The sequence below is a fragment of the Panthera pardus genome, unplaced genomic scaffold (assembly GCF_024362965.1).
Source record: "Panthera pardus isolate Hobbes unplaced genomic scaffold, ASM2436296v1 HiC_scaffold_11, whole genome shotgun sequence".
NCBI lineage: Eukaryota > Metazoa > Chordata > Mammalia > Carnivora > Felidae > Panthera > Panthera pardus.
Genome location: NW_026526666.1, coordinates 20,903,858 through 20,929,183, shown reverse-complemented (window position 1 = coordinate 20,929,183; position 25,326 = coordinate 20,903,858). Strand labels below are relative to the sequence as shown.

Here is a 25,326-nt window from a genome sequence, read left to right as displayed (position 1 = left end):
GCGCCTTAACTACCTACTAGTTGCCACCTTTTTCCGCCCCTACAGAGCCCCCGCCGTAAGCTCCGCCCCTCACCACGCAGGTCCCGCCCCCCAGCCCCGCCTCCCCACTTCGTGTCCCAGGACTCGTTGCGCGGCCCGGGCCGGAAGTCGGCGAGTTCCCGGGTGTGTGTCTGTGTCTGTCTGTGTCTCGAAGCGGCACGCGGCCCGGGACAAACGCTGGGGAATCCCACCTGAGGCGTCGCCGCTGTCACTACCATCACCCACGGAGCCACTACTAGAGGGGAGTAGACCCGGCCCTTCGCCGGGCAGAGAAGATGTTACCCCTGTCCATCAAGGACGATGAATACAAACCACCCAAGTTCAATCTGTTCGGCAAGATTTCGGGCTGGTTTAGGTGCGGGGTGCTGTTTTTGCGGGAAAGGGGTATCCGGACGTAGGGGAGAAGGCCCAGACCTAAGGATGGCCCGAGATCCAGGGAGGGAGCATCAGGGACACCTTCCTTCGCTGTGAGGAAAGGAGCGTTTGGGCTGGGAGGGTCTTTAAACCGGGACCCAGCCTCCGGGTCCTGGCACCCCTTTGACTCTCCCGCCTGTTCTCCACTTTTATCACTCCCAGGTCTATCCTGTCGGACAAGACGTCCCGGAACCTGTTTTTCTTCCTGTGCCTGAACCTTTCTTTCGCTTTTGTTGAACTACTCTACGGCATCTGGAGCAACTGGTAACCAAAGGGAAAAGGGTTTGGGCGGAAGCAGGGGGTGGGGGAAACGAAGCAGTGTTTGCTTAATGCCACGTAGCTCCTCACCAGGAGGTTCAGGTCTTTGCTGTTCAGCTCTGCTGCTGAGTTGCTTTCTCATATCCACAGCAATCTGGCAAGGCTATGTTTAAGATCCGGGGCCCATCACGTGCAGCAGTTATTAAGATTTGGGTCCCCGCCCCCATCCCCCTCCCGCCCCCCCGCCCCGTCAAGTAAGAGTGACCAGTCTCTTCTTCATTTTGGCCGATGGAAAGAGTCATCCCTAACTACAAACCTTAGCTTTGCCCACTTTCTTGGAATTAGAAGAAACCTGTTTCCTGCGTCTTTTGGGTGGGAGTGTTCCTTGCTTCTTTCTGGGGGAGTGGCATCTGGATTTCACCCTTAAGATCTGAGAGGCAATATCTTAGATGTTCAACCTAATTTATTATTAAGAGCTTTATAAAGAAGCTATCCAAAGAAATATGTGTCATTCTCTTCTCTTCTCTTTAATTTTATGCTGCAACTGTCTCATGATTTCCCTCTGGTCTTGATTGCAGTAGAAAATCCGGTACAGTTTTCTAAAAACTTACAGCCCCTGAATTGATGGGTTTTTGTGCCATCTTTGGGCTTTTTTGTTTTTGAACCTGCTTTGGGAAGAGGTAAATCCAGGAACTCTGGAATTGAAATATTATTATTTCCAGGTATTTACTGTTGAATAACTTAAGGTCTTGTAAAATTGTGCAGCTAACAATAAGATCGTTACATTTCTAAGTGTGCAGATTCCTCTTTAAATCTCATACTCATTTGAGAATCTGATAAAAGCCAACCCTCAAAATTTTATGTAAAACTTCAGGAGTGATATGGAGTTCCTTGAAATAGATTTTGAACCCTAGATTAAGAACCTATGCTATTTATGCTTTATTTTCTGTTACTTAGAGTTAGTCTCTTTCCTCTGTAGTCCATTTTTAGAGAGAATTGCTGTCCTTGATCTTTATCTCTATCAAGATTGAGCAATGACGTTAAATAAGATCACCATTTTTTGTGACATTTACATTTTTATATTAAAAAGTGGACTTCTTTTCAGTTCAGATGTCAACTCAATTTTATAAAAAATACTCAGCACATTATGAAGGTTATTGATTTAGTCACTACTTTAAAAGGAATATTGAGACATAGTAAAATCTTAGTGTATGTAACAACCATTTTGAACCCTCTGAGAAGCAGATATATGTATCTTGTAATATTAATATTCTTCAATGTATTATGCATGTTAAAAACACTATGTTATAGTATAATAATCATGCTTTATTATAAATATACAGTGTTTATAATATATTTTGCTCTTCTTAAATTATGCCATATTGTGGCATGTGTACTGATTGTATTCAGGCTATAACTTGGTTTATATGTGTACACTTTACATTACAATACATTATCTTTCACTGTGGCCTTTTATGGCATAAATTACTATGTGAAATGTCTTGTTCAGGGGAATTATATTTGAAGTGCCCACATCACTTCTTTCGTGGAAAGTTAGGTATAAAGTAAATTTTTTGATCTGTAGAGATCTATTGAAGAAATTACAGTTGACCCTTGAACAACATGGGGATTAGGGAAATGAACCCTGTACAGTCAAAAATCTGTGTATAACTTTTGACTCCCCAAAAACTTAACTTCAAATAGCCTGCTGTCCACCATAATCCTTAGCGATAACATAAAGTTGATTAACATGTACTTTATATATTATGTGTATTATGTTACTGTATTCTTACAATAAAGTGAGCTAGAGAAAAGAAAATGTTATTAAGAAAATCATAAGGAAGAGAAAATACATTTCTGGTACTGTACCAAATTGAAAAATAACTGCATATAAGTGAACAAGCCTGCATTGTTCAATCACTGTACTAAAACCATTGTTTTCCAAGCCGTTTGCTATTAGTCACCAGTACCGAAGGAAAACATCAGTGGTACATGACTTTTTCTTCTGCCCTTTGGTGGCTTGTTTTTCTAACCTTAGGATCTCTTTTCCTACAATTTACTCTCTTTGTGTTATTATATCTTCCACATTTGAAATCTAGCTCTGAGCTAGTGTCTGTCTTACCTAAATCATTTAGTAGGTATTCATCATTATACTAACATCCATGTCCACACCACTTACCGATATTAATTTTTATCAGTGGGTTGGAAGTACAAATACATTGCTATTGAAGCCTTGACAGGTTTAAAAATTGCTTGGGCCTTTTCGTAATCTGGATTTCTGCGTCTTATTTAGATATCGCAGTTTCAGTCCCTTTTGTTGACTGGTCAACAATTTCCTTATATAATTGGATTATCTTTGTTCCTGAAGTTTCAATTAGATTTTAAGTTCCTTGAATAAATGTCTCACCAAAATTTATTTTGTTTGTCATAGTCATTTCTGTATTCATTTTCATTCTATAAAAATTAAGTTTCAAGATGTTATGAACATGAAATGTCAAGAATTTTTTCCATTATAGAATTAAAAGGTGAATAAAACATGCTGTCTTCACAAATAAAGGTTAATAGAAACAGTTGTTGATCCAGTTGCAAAAAATAAATAGTTCTGCTTCTTGTTTAGAGCCTTCATTATTTAAAGGAAGGACTTGGTTCATATTTTTGATGGTGAGAATGTGTCATCGGTGGAAGAATAGCTAAGTTCTTTGTGTATTTTTCCACCTTTAAATATCCACTGCCTTTTACTTTTCTGCTATAATGTAAGCTCCCTTAATGTAGAGATCTTTTCTATCTTATTCAGGCACCTTAGTACATGGCACATAGTATGGCTAATGTATATTTGCTGAATGAAGGAATGAAGGAATAATGAATGTATGGAATTAATCTACCGACACTAAGTGTACTAACTGCCCTATTAGAGAGGAGGAAAACCTTACAACTCCTCTTTTCTCTTACTCTTTGAAGTTAAGAAAATGATGGGGATACCATATGTGATCTTTCCTTTTAAGATTCTTTTCTTTCTATCATTTTATTTTCTTTTGGTATTATTGTTGAGTAACTACTTCATCTTGAGTTAATATAGTATAAGTATGTGGTTTTGTACCATCTAGGATTAAGTGCTTTTTCAAGTTACAGAAAAATCCCCAAATAATGATTTCTTACATATCACAAAACTTTTATTTTCACGATGGCTGTCGTTCCAACTATCCCTAGCAGCAGATTGTCCAAAACAGAGAGAAAAAGAGGTAAAAAGTGTATATAGTGTCTTTTAAGGAGATTTATCTGGACACACATAGAACACTTATAGTTCAGTGCTAAGCCTTTATCTTATTGGTTGTGCCTACTTGCAAATGTCATCTTTGTTCCAGTCAAACAGGTATTCTGCTGAAAGTTAAGGATTCTTTACCAAAAAAAGAAAGGAAATATATGCATACTGTAGGCTCAGGAAGTGAGACTAGAAAGAGATAAACTAGTCTGACTTCTATAGATAGAAAACTGAGGCCCAGGTTTTGTTTTGTTTTTTTTTTACCCCAGAGTAGCAGTAAAGCCTAGAAGCACCTGTCGTCCAGGGATTTTTTTTTTCCACTACACTGTGATTTTTTTCCTAGTATTCCACTATAGTTTCCTTTGTTCTTATGCTCTTTTAACTGTACTTAACTGTTTGTTAGAAAACTTCAGTAATATTTTTTACCAAAGCTGTTGCAACAATTTTCCCCTTAGACATAGAGGGAACTCATATAACTCTAAAGGTAAACGTCTTTGTATTACCAAAGTAAATATTTGTTCAGGAAATGTGTGAGGCCATACTGGACATTGATTTGTTCCTACTTCTGTATAATATGTCATATATTTGTAAAGTAACTCGGTAAAGAAAATGCTTCTATTAATCACATTTTTCTATAAAATTAAAAGATATTTATCTTTGTCTTTCATCAACTTTTCCGTTCTTAAAAGACAGTTTACCACTTTATGGTGATGACTTCTGCTTTCCTGTAGTTTTGTTATTCACCTTAAAAATGCAGGCAAGTATTCCACTTTGCTGAAATTAAAAAAAATTTTTTTTTGATGTTTATTATTTATTTTTGAAATAGAGACAGAATATGAGCAGGGGAGGGGCAGAGAGAGGAAACAGAATCCAAAGCAGGCTCCAGGCTCTGAGCTGTCAGCACAGAGCCTTGTATGGGGCTCAAACTCACGAGCTGTGAGATCATGACCAAGCCAGAGTCGGATGCTTAACTGACTAAGCTACCCAGGCGCCCCTTTGCTAAGAATATTTTTAAGTAAGGGATTATATAATGGAATGTAATAGAGTTGTGGGTTTTTTACCATAACTGTCATTAGTTTAACAACTTATGCAAATGTCAGGATTCTAATTTCTTCCTAATAAATTGGTAGTTAAGTTTTTCTACTTTCCATCTCATGGAAAGTTATCGTGATTATTCCCTGTCTTCAGTTTTGAATTAATCTTTAACAACACACTATAGATATACTATTAGCTTAGTTACCAGATCTTTTTAAAATTTTTTATTATGGAAAATTTTAAGCATAAGGAAAAGAGAGTTTAATGGACCTCATGTTCCCATCATTTATCAACATGTAGTCTATTTCATTTCCTCTGTGTTATCTGTCTCACCACTGGATTATTTTAACACAGATACCAAATATAATTTCCTTCCTAACTACTTCAGTATGAGTCTCTAAAAAAAAAAAGGCCCCCCCACCCCGTAATACTACCCAGTGCCATTCTCATCTTTAAAAATTAGGAATTTATTAATATCAAATGTCCAGTTAGGGTTCAGATGATCCTTATTGTCTCAGAAATTCTTTCTACAGTTAGTTTTATAAGTCAGAATCCAAATAAGATCTAATCCAAACAAAATCATACTTGGATCCAAACTCCTATCCAAGCATATTTGGTTGATATGTCTCTGAAGTCTCAATTTATGGACTCTCTTTCTCCCTTTTGTTTGTTTTTGCCCCAATGACCTTAAATAAAATCTTTTTTGAGAATTTCTTTTGCTAAATGTTTTATTCACATTTATTATATTTTGTTTCAGTGATCAGGTTTCTCTTTTATGTTCTAAGAAGTTTTCCTTATTAAAATATCTTTAGAAAGTAGTCACTTAAAAAAAGTTTAAAAATTAATTTTAGAGAAACTGACAGTATTTAAAGATGGGAGCCTAAAACAGGTATGCTGCTTTTAACAACTAATTGTTCTTTATTAGGTTACATTTGGTATGTAAATCATATAACCTGAAATATTCTTATGCTGTCTTTATTTACAAGGAAATTTATGCCATGCGTTTTAAATGACAATTCATAATAAGAAACATTTGCTAATATTGAAGATGAACAATAAAATTGACATTCCTCATGGGTAGTGTTTTGATGTATGATAGAACAGAGAACTAGAAGTAGACTCTTTTTCATTTGAGTTTGTCTATATAGTTGCAGCTGAGTACTTTTCAAATCGTGATACCAGGTTTAAAAAAACGTTGCAATGCTTTAAGAGAACATGATTCCACTTTAGAAGAGGGAGTAGTTTTTCAGGTAGAATCATATTTTATACTATACTAAAAGTGAAATAACATTTGGGGGGCACCGGAGTGGCTCAGTCAGGCGTCTGACTCTTGATTTTGGCTCAGGTCATGATCTCATGGTTATGAGAACAAACCCTGCGTGGGACCCCGCGCCGAGCATAGAGTCTGGTTTAAGCTTCTCTCTCCCACTCCTTCTGCCCCTTCCCCACTTGTGCGTGCATGTGCATGCATGCACTCTGAAAAAAAAATCTTTAATGAAAATTAAATTTACTTAAAATTTAAATAAATTGAAAATCTCATTTTGATGAGTATTAAAATTGCCAAGCTATATCTAAACCTCTTGAAAAGGGAACTTAATTGCTGTGGTGTACAGAAGAGGTTTACCATTTCCCTCCCATGTAGGCAGTGTTTGGTGTCCACTAAATATGTTTAAAATAAATTTGTTGTAAAGAAGATAGTGCTAGTGTGTATTAATTTGCTAGGGCTGCTGTTACAAAGTACCACAGTAGAAAGTTATTGTCTTATAGTTCTGGAAACTAAAAGTCTAAGATCAAGGTATTGGCAGTGTTAGTTCCTTCTGAGATCTGCATAGAAGAATCTGTTCCATGCTTTCTCCTAGCTTCAGTTGCCTTGCTGGCAATCTTTGGCATTCCTTGGCTTGTAGAAGCCTCATCTGATATGTGCCTTATCTTTTACTCAGTAGTCTCTCTGTGTGCATGTCTGTCTCCAGATTTCCTCTTGTTATAAGGACAATAGTCATATTAGATTAGGGCCCACCTTGCTAAACTAACTAATCTTAATAAATTATGTTTGCAGTGACCCTGTTTTCAAATTAGCTCACAGCAGAGGTACTGGAGATGTAGGACTTCAACTTAAGAATTTAGAAGAGGACACAATTCAACTCACAGCAGGTTTTACTAAATATATGTGTACATCAGTGTATCATTTTCATTTATATTTATTTAGAATGAATATCCTGCCTTCTTCTACAACTAATTTATGGCCATTTAAGATAAAAGTAACATATATAATAGAATCCTTAAGTTATAGAAATAAAAACATGAGGAATCGTGTATAGAGAGGAAAAAAGTAAGCCTACTGAAAGTGTAAATTAATGTAGTTACTGAAATTGACTTTTAAATTTAGTTATAAAATTCCATAAAGTTAAGGCACGATGGGTAAAAATTCTCATTGTCAGGTTTTACTACAACACAACTACATTTTATCAGAATAGAGAGAGAATTTTCTGAAACTAAATTTTAAAAGTAACTTACCATATTAGTTCCTTATCATAGAAGAGAAAACAAAATCAGAAGCAATGTCTTTATTGGTGGTTTTGTAACACAGTACAGAGATAACTCTTCAAATGGGGCATGGCTACCCTCCCCCACCGATCCCACCAAGCTGCAGACTGCTGTTTCTTGTTACTCAGTGCTAAGTTCGTGGTGAGAGCAAAGGGGCGTTCATTAACTTAACCCAGGCCCTTAGGCAGGCGCCGTGAGCCTGGGCCCTGGGAGTAGGTTTTTTTCTCCCCCCAACATTTTTGCCCCTTCTGTGAAAGCAAAACTCTGCTCTGTACATGTGGATGGTCTTGGGTGAGAGTAAGTTTCTTGCTCCTTTTCCAGTGGTAGCAGGACATGTGTTTTGTGTTGGTGCAGAATTCTATGCCTCTTTTTTTAGTGGTTGCTCTAGCATGAGTAATATGAATTTTTAACTTAACCACAATTAATAATATGTTTATCTTACAATATTACACTTCCATTTCCTTCTGTCCTATGTGCCATTATTGTCATACATTTCACTTTTTATGTGTTTTAAACCCCATAATACAGTACCTGTTTTTGCTTTGTACCAGAGGTTAGCAAACTTTATCTGAGCAGCAGATGGCAAATATTTTAAGCTTTAAGGGCCATAAGGTCTCTGTCACAACTTCTCCATTCTACTGTAAAAGCACAGAAGCAACCATACACAGTATATAAACAGATGAGTGTAACTGTTTTCCAATAAAACTTTATTTACAAAAATAGATGGTAGTCTGGGCCATAGCTTGCTGATTCCTGCTTTAGATAGTTACCATTTTTTAAAAATAGCCTTATTAAAATATAATTTATAAACCATACAATTTACCCATTTAAGGTATACGAATGAATGGCTCTTAGTATGTTCACAGAGTTGTAAAACCATCAGAACAATCAGTTTTAGAAGATATTTATTACCCTGAAAGGAAGCCTTGCACCTCTAGCCATTGCCCTCTAATTCCCTTATCCCCTGATTTGCCCTAATTCTAGGCAACTGCTAATCTACTTTCTGTCTCTTTGTATTTGCCTACTCTGGCCTTTTCATGTAAATGGAATCATATAGTGTATAATCCTTTGTGACTGGTTTGTTGCACCCAGCATAATGTTTTCAAAGGTTATCCATATTCTACGTGAATTAGTATTCATCTATTTTTATTGTCAAATTAAATTCAGCAGTGTGGGAGAATTCTGATTTTTCTACATCCTCACCAACACTTGTTATTGATCTTTTTGATTTAGCTGTCATAGTGTGGTTATGAAGCTGTTTCTCATTGTTTGACCTGCATTTCCCTGAAAGGTTGTTAATGATGTTGAGTATCTTTTCATGTGCTTTTTGGCCATTTGTGTGTCTTCTTTGGAGAAATGTTTACTCAGATTCTTTGTTTCATTTAAGACATTGGATTACTTATCTTCTTGAAGAGTTTTGTTTTTTTTTTTAATTTTTTTTTTTTTAACGTTTATTTATTTTTGAGACAGAGAGAGACAGAGCATGAACAGGGGAGGGGCAGAGAGAGAGGGAGACACAGAATCTGAAACAGGCTCCAGGCTCTGAGCTGTCAGCACAGAGCCCGACGTGGGGCTCGAACTCACAGACCGTGAGATCATGACCTGAACCGAAGTCGGATGTTTAACCGACCGAGCCACCCAGGTGCCCTTTGAAGAGTTTTTTAAAAACATTTGTTTATTGTTTTTGAAAGGGAGAGCAAGAATCCCAAGCAGGCTCCGTGCTGACAGTGCGGGACTAGATCTCACAGACCACGAGATCATGACCTGATCTGAAATCAAGAGTTGGTTGCTTAACTGACTGAGCTACCCAAGTGCCTTATCTTTTGGAAGAGTTTTAAGAGTTCTTCGTATAGGGGTGCCTGGCTGGCTCAGTTGGTGGAGTATGTGACTCTTGATCTCCAGGTTGTGAGTTTGAGCCCCAGGTTGGGTATAGAGATTACTTAAAAATAAAATCTGGGGGCGCCTGGGTGGCGCAGTCGGTTAAGCGTCCGACTTCAGCCAGGTCACGATCTCGCGGTCCGTGAGTTCGAGCCCCGCGTCAGGCTCTGGGCTGATGGCTGGGAGCCTGGAGCCTGTTTCCGATTCTGTGTCTCCCTCTCTCTCTGCCCCTCCCCCGTTCATGCTCTGTCTCTCTCTGTCCCAAAAATAAAAATAAAAAACGTTGAAAAAAAAAATTAAAAAAAAATAAATAAATAAAATCTGAAAAAAAAAAAAAGAAGTTCTTCATATATTCTGGATACAAGCCCCTTGTCATATGTAGAATTGGTAAATATTTTCTCCCACCTGTGCATTTTCTTTTCACTTTCTTAATAATGTCCTTTGAAGAAAAAAAAGTTTTAAATTCCAGTGATATCCAGTCTGTATTTTCTGTTCTCTCATTTATTGCTTGGGATTTTGATGTCTTCTATATATATGAAACTATTGCCTAATCCAAGGTGGTGAATATTTTAGCTTTTATGTTTAGGTCTTTGATCTTTTTTGGGTTAATTTTTTGGGTTAATTTTGTTTTGGGTTAATTTTGGGTAATTTTTATAATGTCAAAAGTCATCTTTTGCCTGTGGATATCCAGTTGTATCAACACATTTGTTGAAAACACTATTCTTTCCACTATTGGAATGTCTTGACATCCTTGTCAAAAGTCAGCTGACCATAAATGTGAGGGTTTATTTCTAGATTCTAAATAGTATTCCGTTGCTCTATTTGTTTATTTTTGTGCCAGCACCATACTATTTGATTACTGTAACTCTATAGTAAAGTTTTGAAATTGGGAAGTATGAGTCTTTCAACTTTAGATTTCATTTTCAATATTTTTTTGGCTGTTCTAGGTCCCTTGCTTTCCATGTAAATTTTAAGATCAGCTTGTCAGTTTCCTCAAAGAAGTCAACTGGGATTTTGATAGGTTTGAGTTGACTCTGTAGATCAACTAGGGAAATATTGGCATCTTAACAATGTTGTCTTCTGATCCATAAACACAGATATCTTTCCATTTATTTAGGCCCTCTTTAATTTTTTCAACAATATTTTATAGTTATAGAGTATAAATTTAACACTTTTTTTTGTAAAATTTATTCACAAGTATTTTATTTTTTGATGCTATTATAAATGGAAATCTTTTTTTATTTTTTTACATCACTACTATTAAGAATACAGTTCATTTTTGTATGTTGATCTTGTATCCTGCAACCTTGCCAAATTCATCTATTTTAATAGGTTTTTAGTAGCGTCCTTAAAATTTTGTATATATAAAATCCCGTCATCTGCAAATTGTGGTAGTTTTACTTCTTCACTTTTTATTTTTTATTTTATTTATTTGTTTTTTTAATTTCTTGCGTAACTGCCCTTGTTAGATCCTCCAGTGCAATGTTAAATAGAAGTAGCAAGATGAGACATCCTTATATCCGATCTTAGGGGAAAGCATTCAGTCCTTGGCCTTTAATGGTGCTCTGGGTTTTTGGTAGATGCCATTTAAGAGTTGAGAAAGTTCTCTCTATTCCAAGTTTGTTGAGTGTTCTTAATATAAAGGGGAGTGTTAAGTTTTGTCAAACTCTTATTACACCTGTTGAGATGACCATGTGGTTTTTGTCTTTTATTCTGTTGATATGATGTGTTAGATTGATTGGTTTTCATATATTAAATCAACCTTGCATTGTTGGTATAAATCTCACTTGGTTGTGGTATGTACTTTTCAAATATATATACTTGGATTCCACTTGCTAGTGTATGTTGAAGATTTTTGTGTTTATATTTGCAAAAGATTAGTCTGTTCCATTTCTTGTGATGTCTTTTGTCTCATTTGGTGTGAGGGTAATATTGCTCTTACACGGTGAATTGGGAAGCATTCCTTCATCATCTGTGTTTTGGGAGAGTTTGTAAGGGATGGTATCTATTCTTTAAATGTCTGGTAGAATTTTCCAGTGAAGCTGCCTGGGTGTGGGCTTTTCTTTGTTGGAAGTTTTACAATTAATAATTCAATCTGTCTGCTTGTTATATTTGAAATTTTTTTTTTAATTTTGCAAGACTGTTTCTAGGAATTTGTCTATTTCCTCTATGTTATCTAATTTGCTGGCCTATAATTGGTCATAGTATTTTCTTATGATCCTTTTTATTTCTGTAAAGTCAGTGGTAATTTTTCTTTTTCATTCCTGATTTTAGTAATTTGAATCTTTTACCTTTTTTCTTGGTTAGTCTACTTACAGGTTGTGAATTTTGTTGATATTTTCACAGAACCAGCTTTTGGTTTGTTTATTTTTCTTTTCTTTTTTTCTTTTTCTTTTTTTTTTTTTTCTGTTCTCAATGATCTTTTAAAGATACTAAAAGTGGAAAAATTATCTTTTTTTAAAAAAAATAGGCTTCATGCCCAGTGTGTAGCCCAGTGCAGGATTTGAACTCAGGACCCTGAGATCAAGACCTGAAATGAGATCAAGAGTTGGATGCTTAACCAACTGAGCCACCCAGGCACCCTGAAAAAGTATCTTTTTTATTTACTCACATATTTATCATTTTCAGTGATCTTCATTTCTTTATGCAAATCTGTTTCCATCTGTTATCCTACTTCTGTTTGAAGAACTTCTGATTCTTTTAACTCAGATCTACTGGCAGTGAATTCTGTCAGCTTTGGTTGTCTGGAAAAATCTTTATTTTGCCTTCATTTTTCAATATATTTTGTTAGATACAGAATTTTCGGTTGGCATCTTTTTTCATACTTCAAAGACATTGCTCCATTATTCTGCCTTGAGTAGTTTCTGATGAAAAATATACTAATAATCTTATCTTTGTTTTTCCTTTTACTGTTTTCAAGATTTTCTCTTTTTTCTTTGGTGTTGAGCAGTTTGTGAGGTATGTAGGGTTTTCCCCCTGCTTGGGGTTTATTAAATTTCTTAAATATGTGGTTTGTTTTCAAAAACTCTCCAGCATTTTCTCTTTAAATACTTCTTCTACCCTATTTTTTTCCTCTGTTACTGAGAATCCAAATATTTGTATTTGAGTCTCTTTGATGGATGTGACAGGTTTTGAATGCTCTGTTCTGTGTTTTTTCTTTCCCCCACTCCTTTAATTCTTTATGTTTTACTTAGATAATTTCTCTTGACATGATTCTTTCTGTCTGTGTCCCATTTGCTCAGAAGCCCATGTATGTTATTATTTCTCTTCAATATTGTGATTTTTAAAAAATGTTTTTGTTATTTCCGTTTGATTCTTTTATAGTTTTATCTACGTGCAAGTCCTCAGTTTGTTCATGAATCTTCAACAGCTTTATACAACATCCTTTAACATAGTAATCATGTTTGTTTTAAAGTCCTTATCCTAGTCCAGTCTCTAGGCCTTTTCTGGTTCTGATTCTCTTGACTGCTTTAGCTCTTGACAGTGGTTTTTGTTTGTTTGTTTGTTTGTTTGTTTGGTTGGTTTTTGCCCCTTGATCTTATTATGTGTCTTATAAATATTTATTGAGTGCTGGATCTTATGTTTAAAAGATTAACAGCGACCAAGGTTGATAGTATCTATGCCCAGAAATGTGTACCCCTGTTGTTTTGTCAGGCCATTAGTGTGGGGTTTTGAGTCTCTGATCCATAGTTGGCTAGTTGGGTTTTGTGTTTTTTGTTATTGCTAGTTAGTTTCAACAAGCTACCAACTTCAAATTTTTTTAGTGGCTTCTACCACCTTGTGTTTAGTGTAGGGTCTGGGGCCCTGGAGGGTTTTCTCAGTGTTCTTGCTCTACTCTCAGCTTTCAACAAGTCACGCTCACCTGTTCCATAGGGGAGTCTCTGTGCTCTTGCTCAGCTCTCAGTGGTAGATTGCTATTGTTTTGTACTCTAGTCAAGGCTTTGGTTGTGGGGAGAGAGAATTTGGTCCTCCTGCTGGAGCTGTAATTTTAGGCAGTCCGTTGTCACCTGAGTGCCAGAGTGGTTATTATTAACGTTCCTGCCCCTTCTCCCACCTCTCTCCGCAGCCTTGTATCAAGAGAAGGAATGATTGTCTTGCTCCTCTTCCAACAACAGCAGACCTTTGCTTTGTATCAGTGTAAGATCTTGGGCCCAAGCTGGCTTCAGACTTGCCCCTGACAGTGATGGCTGGTTTTTTTTTTCTCTCTTTCAGTGGTCGCTGACCTTTGTCAGCGATCAGAGAGTGGGCAGATTCCTGCTGCTCATCCAGTAGCAGCTAGCTTTGTTTCTAGAAACCCCTCTTTCAGTAGAAGCTTGTTTTTTTTTTTCTTGGGCAGGGGGTGTGAAGTTTCCTTCTGAGATGTTTAAAACTTATCCTCAATGTCTGTCTGTATATCATATTTCAAGGTTGTCTGTTTAGAAGATTAGTTCCTGATGAGCAGAAGGATATTTAGAGAATGTATAGAAGGATGCCTACTATTTGGTTACTATTATAATATGCCAATATGTCTGTTCTTTTACAGCTTAGGCTTGATTTCCGACTCTTTTCACATGTTTTTCGATAGCACTGCCATTTTGGCTGGATTGGCAGCATCTGTTATTTCAAAATGGAGAGATAATGATGCTTTCTCTTATGGGTAAGACCTTTTAAAAACTTTTTTATCAAAGTATAAGAAATACAGAAAATAAATCTTAAGCACAATGAATTTTCACAAATTGAACACATTTGTATAACTTGAACTCTTGAATCCCCCCTCATGCCTCCTTCTCGTTCCTTCCCATGTCGCTCCCCAAGAGTAACAAGCACTTCCCTAACTTGGTGGATTAGTTTTAACCTGTTTTTGAACAGTATGTAATTGCAATCTACAGTATATATATATTTTTTGTTTTTGCATCGAAGTTCTTTTGCTTAGAGATAGGACATGTTGGTTTTACCAGAAAATTTTAAGTGAAATTTTTTGCTAGATAGGGGACTTCCTCAACTCTTAACCTAATTTTTTTAAGAAAAAGAAAAAATATTTCAGTTTATGAAAATGGTCATGTTTCTTTTTTAAAGAGATATTTTGCCATTAATTTATTTAAAATCATTATTTTCTAATCTGATTTTATATTACCCTCTTCAGTTCTGCTTTTATGAAAAATACTTCTTTTCATACTATTGCTGAATTTGGATAACTAATCAAATATTTGGAGAGTGTTTTTATGTTGAAGAGACCGTATTGGCACATCTGGTCTCACTTCCAAGCCTCGTACCCTTCAAGGCAGGGTTTGCCTTTTGTCCATCTCTGATTGGGGGAAACAATGGAGTTTCTGATGTTTGAGTGATCTGCCTGGGTGTTTTCTTTTTTGAGTTCATAGAGTATTTTGCAGTGTAATTATATTTACATGTAACCAGTACTCAGAGGTAGTACCCTTTTTCTCTGTCTCCCCATCCACTTTCTCTTTCCTTCCTGCTCCCCCCTTGCCTCTTACTTGTTGACACTTGTCTAGCTCCCTTGTGAGTGCTCTCTCACATTCTCTCCTTTCTTCACTCTTTCCTACTTTTTTTCTCTTTCACTCTCATCCCCATCCTCATGCTCACTGTCATCTCTCCGGAACTCCCTAACCTCCTCTCTTGTACTTTCCAGTTCCTTGTGCCTGTGCTCATGGTCTTTGTCTATCCCTCAGCCTTCCACCCTCTTCTTCCTCTCTTTCTCCCGCGCATCTTTGTTCTCTCCCTCTACCCTTGACTGCTGTATCTCTCAGGTCTTCCTTATTCCCTTCTCCCTCTCTCTCAACCTCTTCCGCCCTAAGTCTTTCTTCTCTCCCTTTCCCAGTCTCTTTCCTTCTCTCCCTGATCCTCCTCCTGGAAGGCTCTCTTTCCTTTGCAGCGTCTCTCATTCTCTCCTGCCTGCTCACATCCACTCTCTTAGCGCACTGCCTCTTACTCCCCTTGTTCTTTTACTCTTGTTCCCTCACTGCTTTCCTCTTTCTTTCCACCTTTTGCTTTTGTTCTTGAACAAGCAAGCACACACTGTCTTTCTTGTACATGCTCTTGTTCTCTTCAGAGGGCCCACTGTGAGTCTAATCCTTTGCCTCTTACAAAGATGAATAAGATATGTCTTCTGCCTTGGAGGAACTTGTGGTCACATGGGGAAATGGTTCAGTAAAAATACCATAATGACTGTACATTGTGACAAGTGCCAAAAGAGAGATATATGAAATTCTGACAAAACTTGCTGATTTGGGGTATAACCGAAGTGATATAATTATTTGTAAGGTTATAAAAACGAGGCAAAACCACTAATTATACTGTTTTTACAGACTAGAGCGAGAGATCTATATATAAATAAATCCAAACAGTTCAGAAAAGAACATTTTCCATGGCATTATGCAATCAAAAGATTCTTAAGTGTATTTTGAATCATTAAAGAAAAATTGTATGTAAAGTTCTAATTTTGTGTTGGAAAATTAGTAATTCATATATATCGTATATCAAAAATCTGATTAGAGTATCTTAGTGAACAAGTTTTTGGGATAAAGAATAGGTGACTATAAAAGTTCTCAGTTCTTACACGTTAGGATATCTGTTGTTTTCTACTTAGGTTGCATAGTCTCCACTGTAAGATGGTTTGTAAGATGGTTTTTAGGTATAACTTTGATACCTTCAGTACCATAGCGGTTTTAACTGTGCAACTTCAACTCATTTATATGAGGGAGTAATATTCTTGCCATCTTTTTATCTCTTATTCTTTTTCTTGTTTGCCTTTTTCTTTTGAGAAGGAAAAAATTAGGGAATAAAATCTGATGCAACATTTGAACCTATTAATAATTGCTATAGTAGTAAGCAGTAAAATATAGGTACCAGTACATCAAAATGACACTGGATAGACTAAGCCTAGGGATGAATCTCCAAAACCCTGATTCAGTATGATCGCAATAGCAGACTGACCACAATAGAAGATGAGGAGGAATCTGAGAGGCAGAAGACTTTTCAGTATTTCTCTATAGAAAAGTCGTTTTTGTATCTGGTCACACTATTTTTGAAATAGCGATGCCAGTATAAAAATAATATATGTCTGATGGGTAGATACGTATGTACATGCCTTCACACATATGTATATGTACGTGTATCCTTTTTTGCCTTGGCTAAAGAATCCAGATGCCATCATACTTAATTAGGCAATAGCACGTTCGTGAATTATATGTTTTAATTCCAAGACTCACTCTGTTGAAGTAAACAGTTATTTGTAAAGTCAAGTATGTCTGGTTTTCACAAAATTTTCACTTGATTCCTACAAGCAAGGTTAGCAAATATATTAAGCCTGATTAAATCACTTGAGTCCAACAGCGGATCAGAATTTATTAAGCACATACTAAGCTAGGCACTAGAGACAAAAAGATGCCTGAAAAACATTTCTACCTCTGATCTTGAAATCCAGTGGAACTCAAGGACAAAAGGCTTTCAATCAAGCATTAGCTTTGGGAATAGAAGAGTGGGTTAAAAGAAAGTGCTTTTTTTATTTTGAGGTTAGTAACCCTGCTGATAGATTAGGTAAATTCCTAAGTGTTTACTATGGAAGCAGGCTGAATTTAATGAATGTTTTCCCCTGAAAAATAAAAAGGCATATGCTTTGACAAATATGTAAATCTAATTCATTCATATGTATTAGAAGGTAGAAATCTGCATTCTTTCTGAATGTAGAAATACATGCTATGTTGGAATGTACTGAAAGAGCAAACTTCAACATAACTGCAATGAGTACATGTTTTTAATGTTTAATTATTTTTGTGAGAGAGACAGAGCATGAGCTGGGGAGGGGCAGAGGAAGAGGGAGACACAGAATCAATCCTAAGCAGGCTCTAGGCTCTGAGCTGTCAAAACAGAGCCTGATGTGGGGCTCGAACTCAAAACTGTGAGATCATGGCCTGAGCCAAAGTCGGACACTCAACTGACTGAGCCACCCAGGTTCCCCTGAAACGAGTACATTTTAAATAGTTTGTTCTCTTTAAAAATGTTTTTTACAGTAAAGCTTGTATAATCTAGAAGTTGACAAAGCTAGGAAAAGCAGAATTTTTGATGTTCCTATTATATTATTTAAGGACCATAGTGATTAACTGCTCTCAGCACCCTTTGAATCAAGTTAGGACATGTAAAACTGCCAAGTTGAAGTTTCTAATGACTTTACCTAAGCCACATATACGTTAACAGAAAAATAGAATCTTTCCCTGATGCTTCATGCAGGTAGTAAGCAGAAAGCTTCAGAAGTCCATAGAGAAAAAGGCAGGCATTTAAAAAATAGTTTAATTAAAATTATGTGAAGCCAGGATTGATTCTAAAAATAGGCGATTGAAAAGTTTTTGTTAAATGTATTAATCTTAGAAAAGAGTGATTAGGAATGTAAATCTTAAGTTGGCTCTAGGATGATTGTGTTTTCCTTCAGATCAAAGTTCCATTTTCCAAAGATTTCAAAACTGAAAGTTATAAAACAAAAAGTATAAGGAGTTTTTAGAAAAGAAGCAAATAAGTTATTAAACCCCTCTTTCAGAAAAGTCCTTTGCTCCTACTTTTTATTTCTTAGATCCTTCCTTCTTTGCCTCCTTGTCCAGTCAATTTTTCCTTCTCCAGGGGCAACTTGAAATTTATGTTTCTGTGCAGGGTCTTTCTAAACGTACTTACTCGAAGAAGGTCTTTTGATTGGCTTGTAGAGATGGATGTGGTTTATGGCATTTTGCTATTATACATAATTCATAATAATTAAAGTCATTTCCTCATTTCTACAGTATATATAGAATAAAGCATACTATACTATAAATACTAGGACTTTGCTGGCTGCTTTTAACCATATAATATGGTTTAGAATCTCTGAATGTATATAAATGTATGATTTGATTTTTAAGAAATAATAATTCATTTGTTTACTTTGCTCTTCTTTAGGTATGTTAGAGCGGAAGTTCTGGCTGGCTTTGTCAATGGCCTGTTTTTGATCTTCACTGCTTTTTTTATTTTCTCAGAAGGAGTTGAGGTATTGTAGATAATGATTTGAGTCAGTAAATTACATTTCTGCAATGAAAATGTTTATGAACTAAAGATACATGTATAAAGCTGTCTTCACACTGTTATTAAGTATTATTGAGGACAGTCTTAGATTAGGTAAAATATGTAAGAGGAGCTTACAAAATAGTGGAAAAATTAAATATATGTGAAACTACTTGAAATTGAAAACCATTAAATGATAGTGCTTTATAAGCTATGAATGAATTATAGACAATGTGAAAAGTAAAGGCACGGTCTGGGTAGTGAGGTCAGCTGGGAAGAGTTCTTAAACAAATCCGAGAATTTTGTCAGTGAACTTGTAATATTTGGCATATTAAAGAAATATAAAGAGAAAATTGAAAGATCAATGAACCTGAAATGAATGGCAGTATTTTATGATACCAAAAAGGGATGGTTTTTAGACCAAATAGTCATGCTTTTAAATATTGGTGTGTATTTAAAAATAGTAATTACTACCTTGTCTGCAGTATGTGAGTGCTATTTTTTTTTCTAGAAACTGTTTTGGTATATATTTATAGAGTACTTTTAATTCTGAAAATAAAAATTTTTAAAGATTGCTTTTTGTTTTTACCAGTTGATCACTCAAAAATTATATCAATGCTGTTTGTTTGTATTATGTGTTTTCCAGAGAGCATTAGCCCCTCCAGATGTACACCATGAGAGACTGCTTCTTGTTTCAATTCTTGGGTTTGTGGTAAACCTAATAGGAATATTTGTTTTCAAGCATGGAGGTCATGGACATTCTCATGGCTCTGGTATGATGGTTAGAACGCTTTGTTTCTTCATTTTCTCTTTTCATCATAATTATCACTTTTGAAAATTGATACATTTTAAAGTTAAAGTCTATGTTGGTTTTTTTTTAAGTTTATTTATTTTGACAGAGAGAGAGAGAGAGAGAGAGAGAGCAAGCATGAGTGGAGGAGGGGCAGAGAGAGAGAGGGAGAGAAGAGAATCCTAGGCAGGCTCCGCCTTGTCAATGCAGAACCCGATGTGGGGCTCTATTTCACGAACCGTGAGATCATGACCTGAGCCAAAATCAAGAGTCTGATGCTTAACCGACTGAGCCACCCAGGAACCCCTATGTTGATTTTTAACAACAGAAATAATATGTTAATAGACACTTATTAATGTCTTGAACCATCACTCCCACTTCTCCATGTGTCTCCATCTCAGTGCCATCTCAGAGTTACATATAATCAAGTTTGGTTATGGATGCTTCCACACCTCTGTAGCTGTGGACACCATTTATATAAAACCAACAAATAAACATTAGAAACAATAAAACCAATCTAGTTACTAAAAATTACAGTACATGTGGCTATGAAATTTATTATACAATCTGTCTTTGAGATCCTTCTATTTGGTATGTATCAGTTGGCCTTCTCTTGTTGACACATAAAACTCCATGGTGTGGGATACTGTGGCTTATTTAACTGGTCTTCTGTATGTAGACTGTAAGTCATTTCCATATGAAACGTATCCTTGTGAACATATGCAGTTGTTTTTCCAGAGTTTTGCTGTCCCATATAGTAGCCATTAGTCACATGTGGCTATTTAAATTTAAATTATGGTTAATTAAATTTAATAAAATTAAAAATTCACTTCTTCAGTTACACTAGTGACATTTTAAGTGCTCAGTAGCCACATAGGGCTACCATATTGGACAGCAGATACAGAACATTTCCATTGTCACAGAAAGTTCTTTGAATTGCACTGTGCTGGACTATAAGTAGAGTTGCTGGAACACAGGAAATACAGTTTTTAGTTTCAGTAGACAATAGCAAATTGCCCTCAAAATTACTATCATTCACATTTATCCCAGCAATGAATGTCAGTACTAATTTCCTTCCACTCATATCAAAACTTATTATTACGATTGGAGCTCCTGGATGGCTCAGTCTGTTAAGCATCCTACTCTTGATTTCAGCTCAAGTCATGATCTCATGGTCAGGAGATTGAGCCCCACATCAGGCTCTATGCTGATAGCACAGAGTCTGCTTGGGATTCTCTCCTTCTCTGTCTGCCTCTCCCCGGCTTGTGCTTGTGCACATTCTCTTTCAAAACAAATAAATAAACTTAAAAGAAAATTTAAAAAAACACAAAACTTATTATTATGGGTTTAAGACTGTTTTGCTAATAGTTTGATAAAAATGATATCTCATTTTATTTGTTATTTCTTGTTTAGCAGTGAGGTTGAAAATCTTTCTGTATGGTTTTAGGACATTCAAGTTTATCCTCTTGAACTGTCTATTTATTTCTGCTTGTTTTTCTATCCTCTTCTTGTTAATCCATGTTTAATAATTTTTATATATTTTGTATACTAATCATTTGTTTTATGTGTTGCAAACATCTTTTCCCAATCTATGGCTTATCTTTAAACTTTTATGTAGGTGTTCTTAATTTTGATATAGTCTTAGTTTTTCTGTCTTACATTTTTTTCTGGTATGTTTTCTACTTTGAGAAATTTCCATTTTCTGAGTCATAAACATGTCTCATATTTTAATACCGTTAAAATTTAGGGGTTTTTTCCCAATCCATTTTGTTCCTTCATCTATATGTAATTTGTTTTTGTGGTAGGGTGAGTTAGGACTTAACTTTTTATTTCCAGTGTGAATAAGCAGGTTTTCCAAGCACCAATTATTAACCTGCCTTTTACACCATTGATGTAAAACAACACTTTTAGCCTATATTAAGTTACCTTTTAAAATTGTTTGGGCCTGTCTTGCCCATTTGGTTTTTTCATCAGCTTGTCAAGTTGTATGAAAAATCTTTTTGGGATTTTGATTGGGAATGCATAAAAATTTTTTTATGTCTTTTACTAAATTATCTTAGCTATTTTAATAAAGATCTTTGTATTTTTTGATGAGTTTATTTTTAAGTAGTTGAATGTTTTTATTACTATTAAGAATAGAAATTATTATTCCTCTTGTCTTATTGTATAGCCAGGACCCCTAGCACAGTGTTGATTAGATATACTTAAAGTTTGTATCCTTGTGTCAACGTGGATAGTCACCTGAGTAACTTAAAAAAAAAAAAAACCTTAATGCCCGGGTTTAATCACAGAACATTTTTATCAGAATCTCCAGAGGAAAATGTAAACATCAGCATATTTTAATATGCATTCTTCATTGATTTAATGAAGAATGCTACTAAAGTTTTATCATTTGGTCTGATGTTTATGGTCTATTTCTGATGAAACTGTCTTATCAAGTTATTACTTTTTATTCCTGCATCTATTGAAGTAATCATTTTTTCTTCCTTAGTTAATTTAAAATTTGTAATTACATTGATAGATTTCTCATAAGGAACCATCCTTAAATTTTGTGTCTATATTTTGGTCTACATTTGGGTGTGTGATCCATTTTCAGTCAATTTTTGTATATCATGTGAGGTATGGGTCCAATATCATTTTCTTATATATAGATATCTGGTTGTCTCAGCACCATGTTAAAAAGATTATTTTCCCCCCATCGAATTGTGTTGGCACACTTGTCAACAATCAGTTGACTATAAATGTGAGAGTATTCTGGACTCTCAGTTCTTTTTCATTGATCTATATGTCTATCCTTATGCCAGTACCCTACTGTCTTGTTTAATGTACATTTGAGGTAGGTTTTGAAATTGGAACATGTGAGTTATCCAGCTTTTTTCTTTTTTTAAGATTATTTTACTTATTTTGGATCCCCTCTTGTGTTTCCATATAAATTTTAAGATCAGCTTGTCGATTTCTGCAAAAAAAAAAAAAAAAAAAAAAAAAAAAAAGACGGGATTTTTATAGAAATTGTATTGAATCTGTAGATGAATTTGAGGAGTATTGTCATCTTAACAATGGTAAGTCTTCTGGTCCATGAACATGGGATGCCTTCACATTTATTTATAGCTTCTTTAATTTCTTTCAACATGTTTTATAGTTATTAGCATACATGTTTCACACTTAACTTTACAGTTAGGCTTTCTTTTTTTGTTGTAGGTAGTATAAGTGTGATTGTTTTCTTAATTTCATTTTTATATTGTTCTTTACTGATGTATAAGGATACAGTTCATTTTTGTATACTGATCTTGTGTCTTGCCACATTGCTGAAATTGTTCCGTATTCTAATAGGTTTTTAGTGGATTCTGTAGAATTTTTTAGTGTCCTGTCATCTGTAAATAGAGATAGTTTGCTCCTTCCTTTCCATATGAATGCCTTTAAAAAAATTTTTTTTTTCTCTTGCTTAATTGCCCTGGTAGATCATTCGGTACAATGTTAAATAGAAGTGGTAAGAGAGTACATTCTTGTCTTTTTCCTGATTTTAGGATGAAAGCATTCAATCTTTCTTCATTAAATATGCTGTTAGCTGTGTTTGCTGTGAGGAAGTTTATTTCTATTCCTAGTTTACTAGGTGTTTTTATCATGAAAGGGTACTGGGCTTTGTCACAACTTCTTCACTTTTTGAGATGATAGTTGGTTTTTATCCTTTATCCTTTTAATATGGCATATTACATTGCTTGATTTTTGGGTATTAAACCACCTTTGCATTCTTAGGATAAATCTCATTGGCCATGATTTATCTTTTTTATGTATTGCTTTATTTGGTTTGCTAGTATTTTGTTAAAGACACTGTGTCTATATTCTTAAGGAATTTTTAGTCTGTAGTTTGCAGGGTATCAGGGTAATGCTGCTCTTATGTAATGAGTTGGGAAATGTTCTCTTTTCTATTTATTTTTATTTTAGAGAGAGAAAGAGCACGAGCAGGGAAGAGGGGCAGAGGGAAGGAGGGAGGGAGGGAGGGAGAGAGAGAATCTTAAGCAGGCTCCACACTGCATGGAGCCTGATGCAGGGCTCTGTCACACCACCCTGGGATCATGACCTGACCCAAAATCAAGAGTTAAATGCTCAACCGACTGAGCCACCTAGGTGCCCCTCTTCTATTTACTTATTTATTTTTAAGGGAATTGGTGGGGAAGAGTACAGAATGTTTGGCAGAATTCATAAGTGGCAGAATTCAAAAGCCTGGGCTTTTCTTTTTCAGGTTTTAAATTCTTATTTTATTTTATTTATTTATTTTTTGCTTACTATAGGTTTGTTCACATTTTTATTTCTTCTTGAGTCAGTTTCAGTAGTGTGTACATTTCTAGCAATGGTCATTTGTGCATTTGTTGTCCATTTCATCCAAATTATCTTCTTTGTTTACTTGTTTATAGTATGTTTTTTTAAAAAAATTATTTTATTTCCATAAGGTCAGCAGTGAAGACCTTTCTTTACCAGTTTTAGTAATTTGTGCCTTCTGTCATTTTTTTTTTTTTCTTGATTAGTTCAGTTAAAGGTTTATCAATTTTGTTGATTTTTTTTTTTTTAAAGAGTGCCCTTTTGGTTTTATTGATTTTTTTTCCCATTGTTTTTCTCTCTATATTAAATTTTATTTCTGCTTTAATACTTTTATGTCCTTATGCTTTGCCTTTATTTTTTTTTTTTAATTTCTTAAGGTGGAAAATGAGATTATTAATTTGAGGTTTTTTTGGTTGTTTTTGTTTTTTGTTTTTTTGTTGTTTTTAGCATAGCCAATTTTTTTTCTAAGCATTGCTGAAATATGATCCATAAGTTTGGCAGGTCATGTTTTCATTTTTGTTCATCTCAAAGTATTTTTCTTTTTTTTTCAATGTTTATTTTTGAGAGAGAGAAACTGAACATGAGCAGGGGAAGTGCAAAGAGTAAGGGAGACACAGACTCTGAAACAGGCTCCAGGCTCCAAGCTGTCAGCACAGAGCCCGATGTGGGGCTCAAATTCACCAACTGTGAGATCATGACCTGAGCCAAAGTCAGATGCTCAACAGGCTGAGCCACCCAGGAACCCCTCAAAGTATTTTTCAATTTCCTTTTTGATTTCTTCTTTGACTCGTTAGCTATTTAAGAGTGTTACTTTTGATTTTCTTTTGTCATTGATATCTAATTTAATTCCATTGTGATCAGATGACACACTTTATATGATTTCAGGGTTTTTTTCAATTTATTAAGTCTTGTTTTATCACCTAGCATTTGGTCTCTGTGGACAGTGTTCCATGTGCACTTGAGGAGAATATGTATTCTGCTGTTCTTCAGATGTTAGGTGTAATTTGTTTATAGTTGTTTAACCTTCTGGGGTTTTTTTGTTCTTCTGCTTAGTTGTCTATTTATTATTGAAAGTAGGTATTTAAGTTTCCAACTGTAATTATTCAATTGTATATTTTTTCAGTTAATTATTTTTTGCTTCATGTATTTTGGAGCTATATTGTTCAGTGCAATATGTTTATAATCATTATATCTTCCTGATAGATTGAACATGTTTTTATGTGATGTTGTTTTTGTCTCACAATAACTTTTGGCTTACAGTTTATTTTGTCTGATATTATGATAACCATTCCAGCTCTCCCCTGCTCTCTCTCTCTCTCTCTCTTTTTTTTTTTTTTTTTTTTACTGCTTGCATGGTGTATTTTTCTTTCTTTTTACTTTCAGCTTGTGTCTGAGTCTAATGTGTATCTCTTATAGACAGAATATAACTAGATCATATTTGTTTTAATCAATTCTATCTCTGCCTTTCAATTAGGATATTTAAACAATTTGCATGTAATTACTAAGGTAGGATTTACATCTGCCATTTTAATATTTGTTTTCTGTATCTTCAGTCCTTTTTGTTACTCCTTGGTTTTTTGTTACTTGTTTTCTTGTTACTCTCTTATTTTTTAAATGGATACTTTCTAATGTACTTTTTAATTCTGTTGTTTCTTTTACTGTATAGTTTTGAATATTTTCTTAATTGTTCCCCTGAGGATTACAAGTAGTATCTTAATTTAAAATGATTTAGTTCAGATTAATAGTAATTTAGTAATACACAAAACCTTTGCTC

At 35.1% G+C, this 25,326-nt stretch overlaps 1 protein-coding gene across 1 annotated transcript in view; it reads left to right on the top strand.

Annotated features, from left to right (window-relative positions):
• Window positions 1-140: 140 nt before the first annotated feature.
• The window catches only part of SLC30A7 (solute carrier family 30 member 7), an 86,468-nt gene continuing 61,282 nt past the window's right edge, over window positions 141-25,326 (top strand). Inside the window, exons 1-5 of the mRNA XM_019457638.2 lie at window positions 141-394; window positions 616-717; window positions 13,950-14,063; window positions 18,344-18,431; window positions 19,092-19,218. Coding sequence (XP_019313183.1) covers window positions 315-394; window positions 616-717; window positions 13,950-14,063; window positions 18,344-18,431; window positions 19,092-19,218 — 511 coding nt within the window. The 5' untranslated portion in view covers window positions 141-314. The remainder of the gene's footprint in view (window positions 395-615; window positions 718-13,949; window positions 14,064-18,343; window positions 18,432-19,091; window positions 19,219-25,326) is intronic.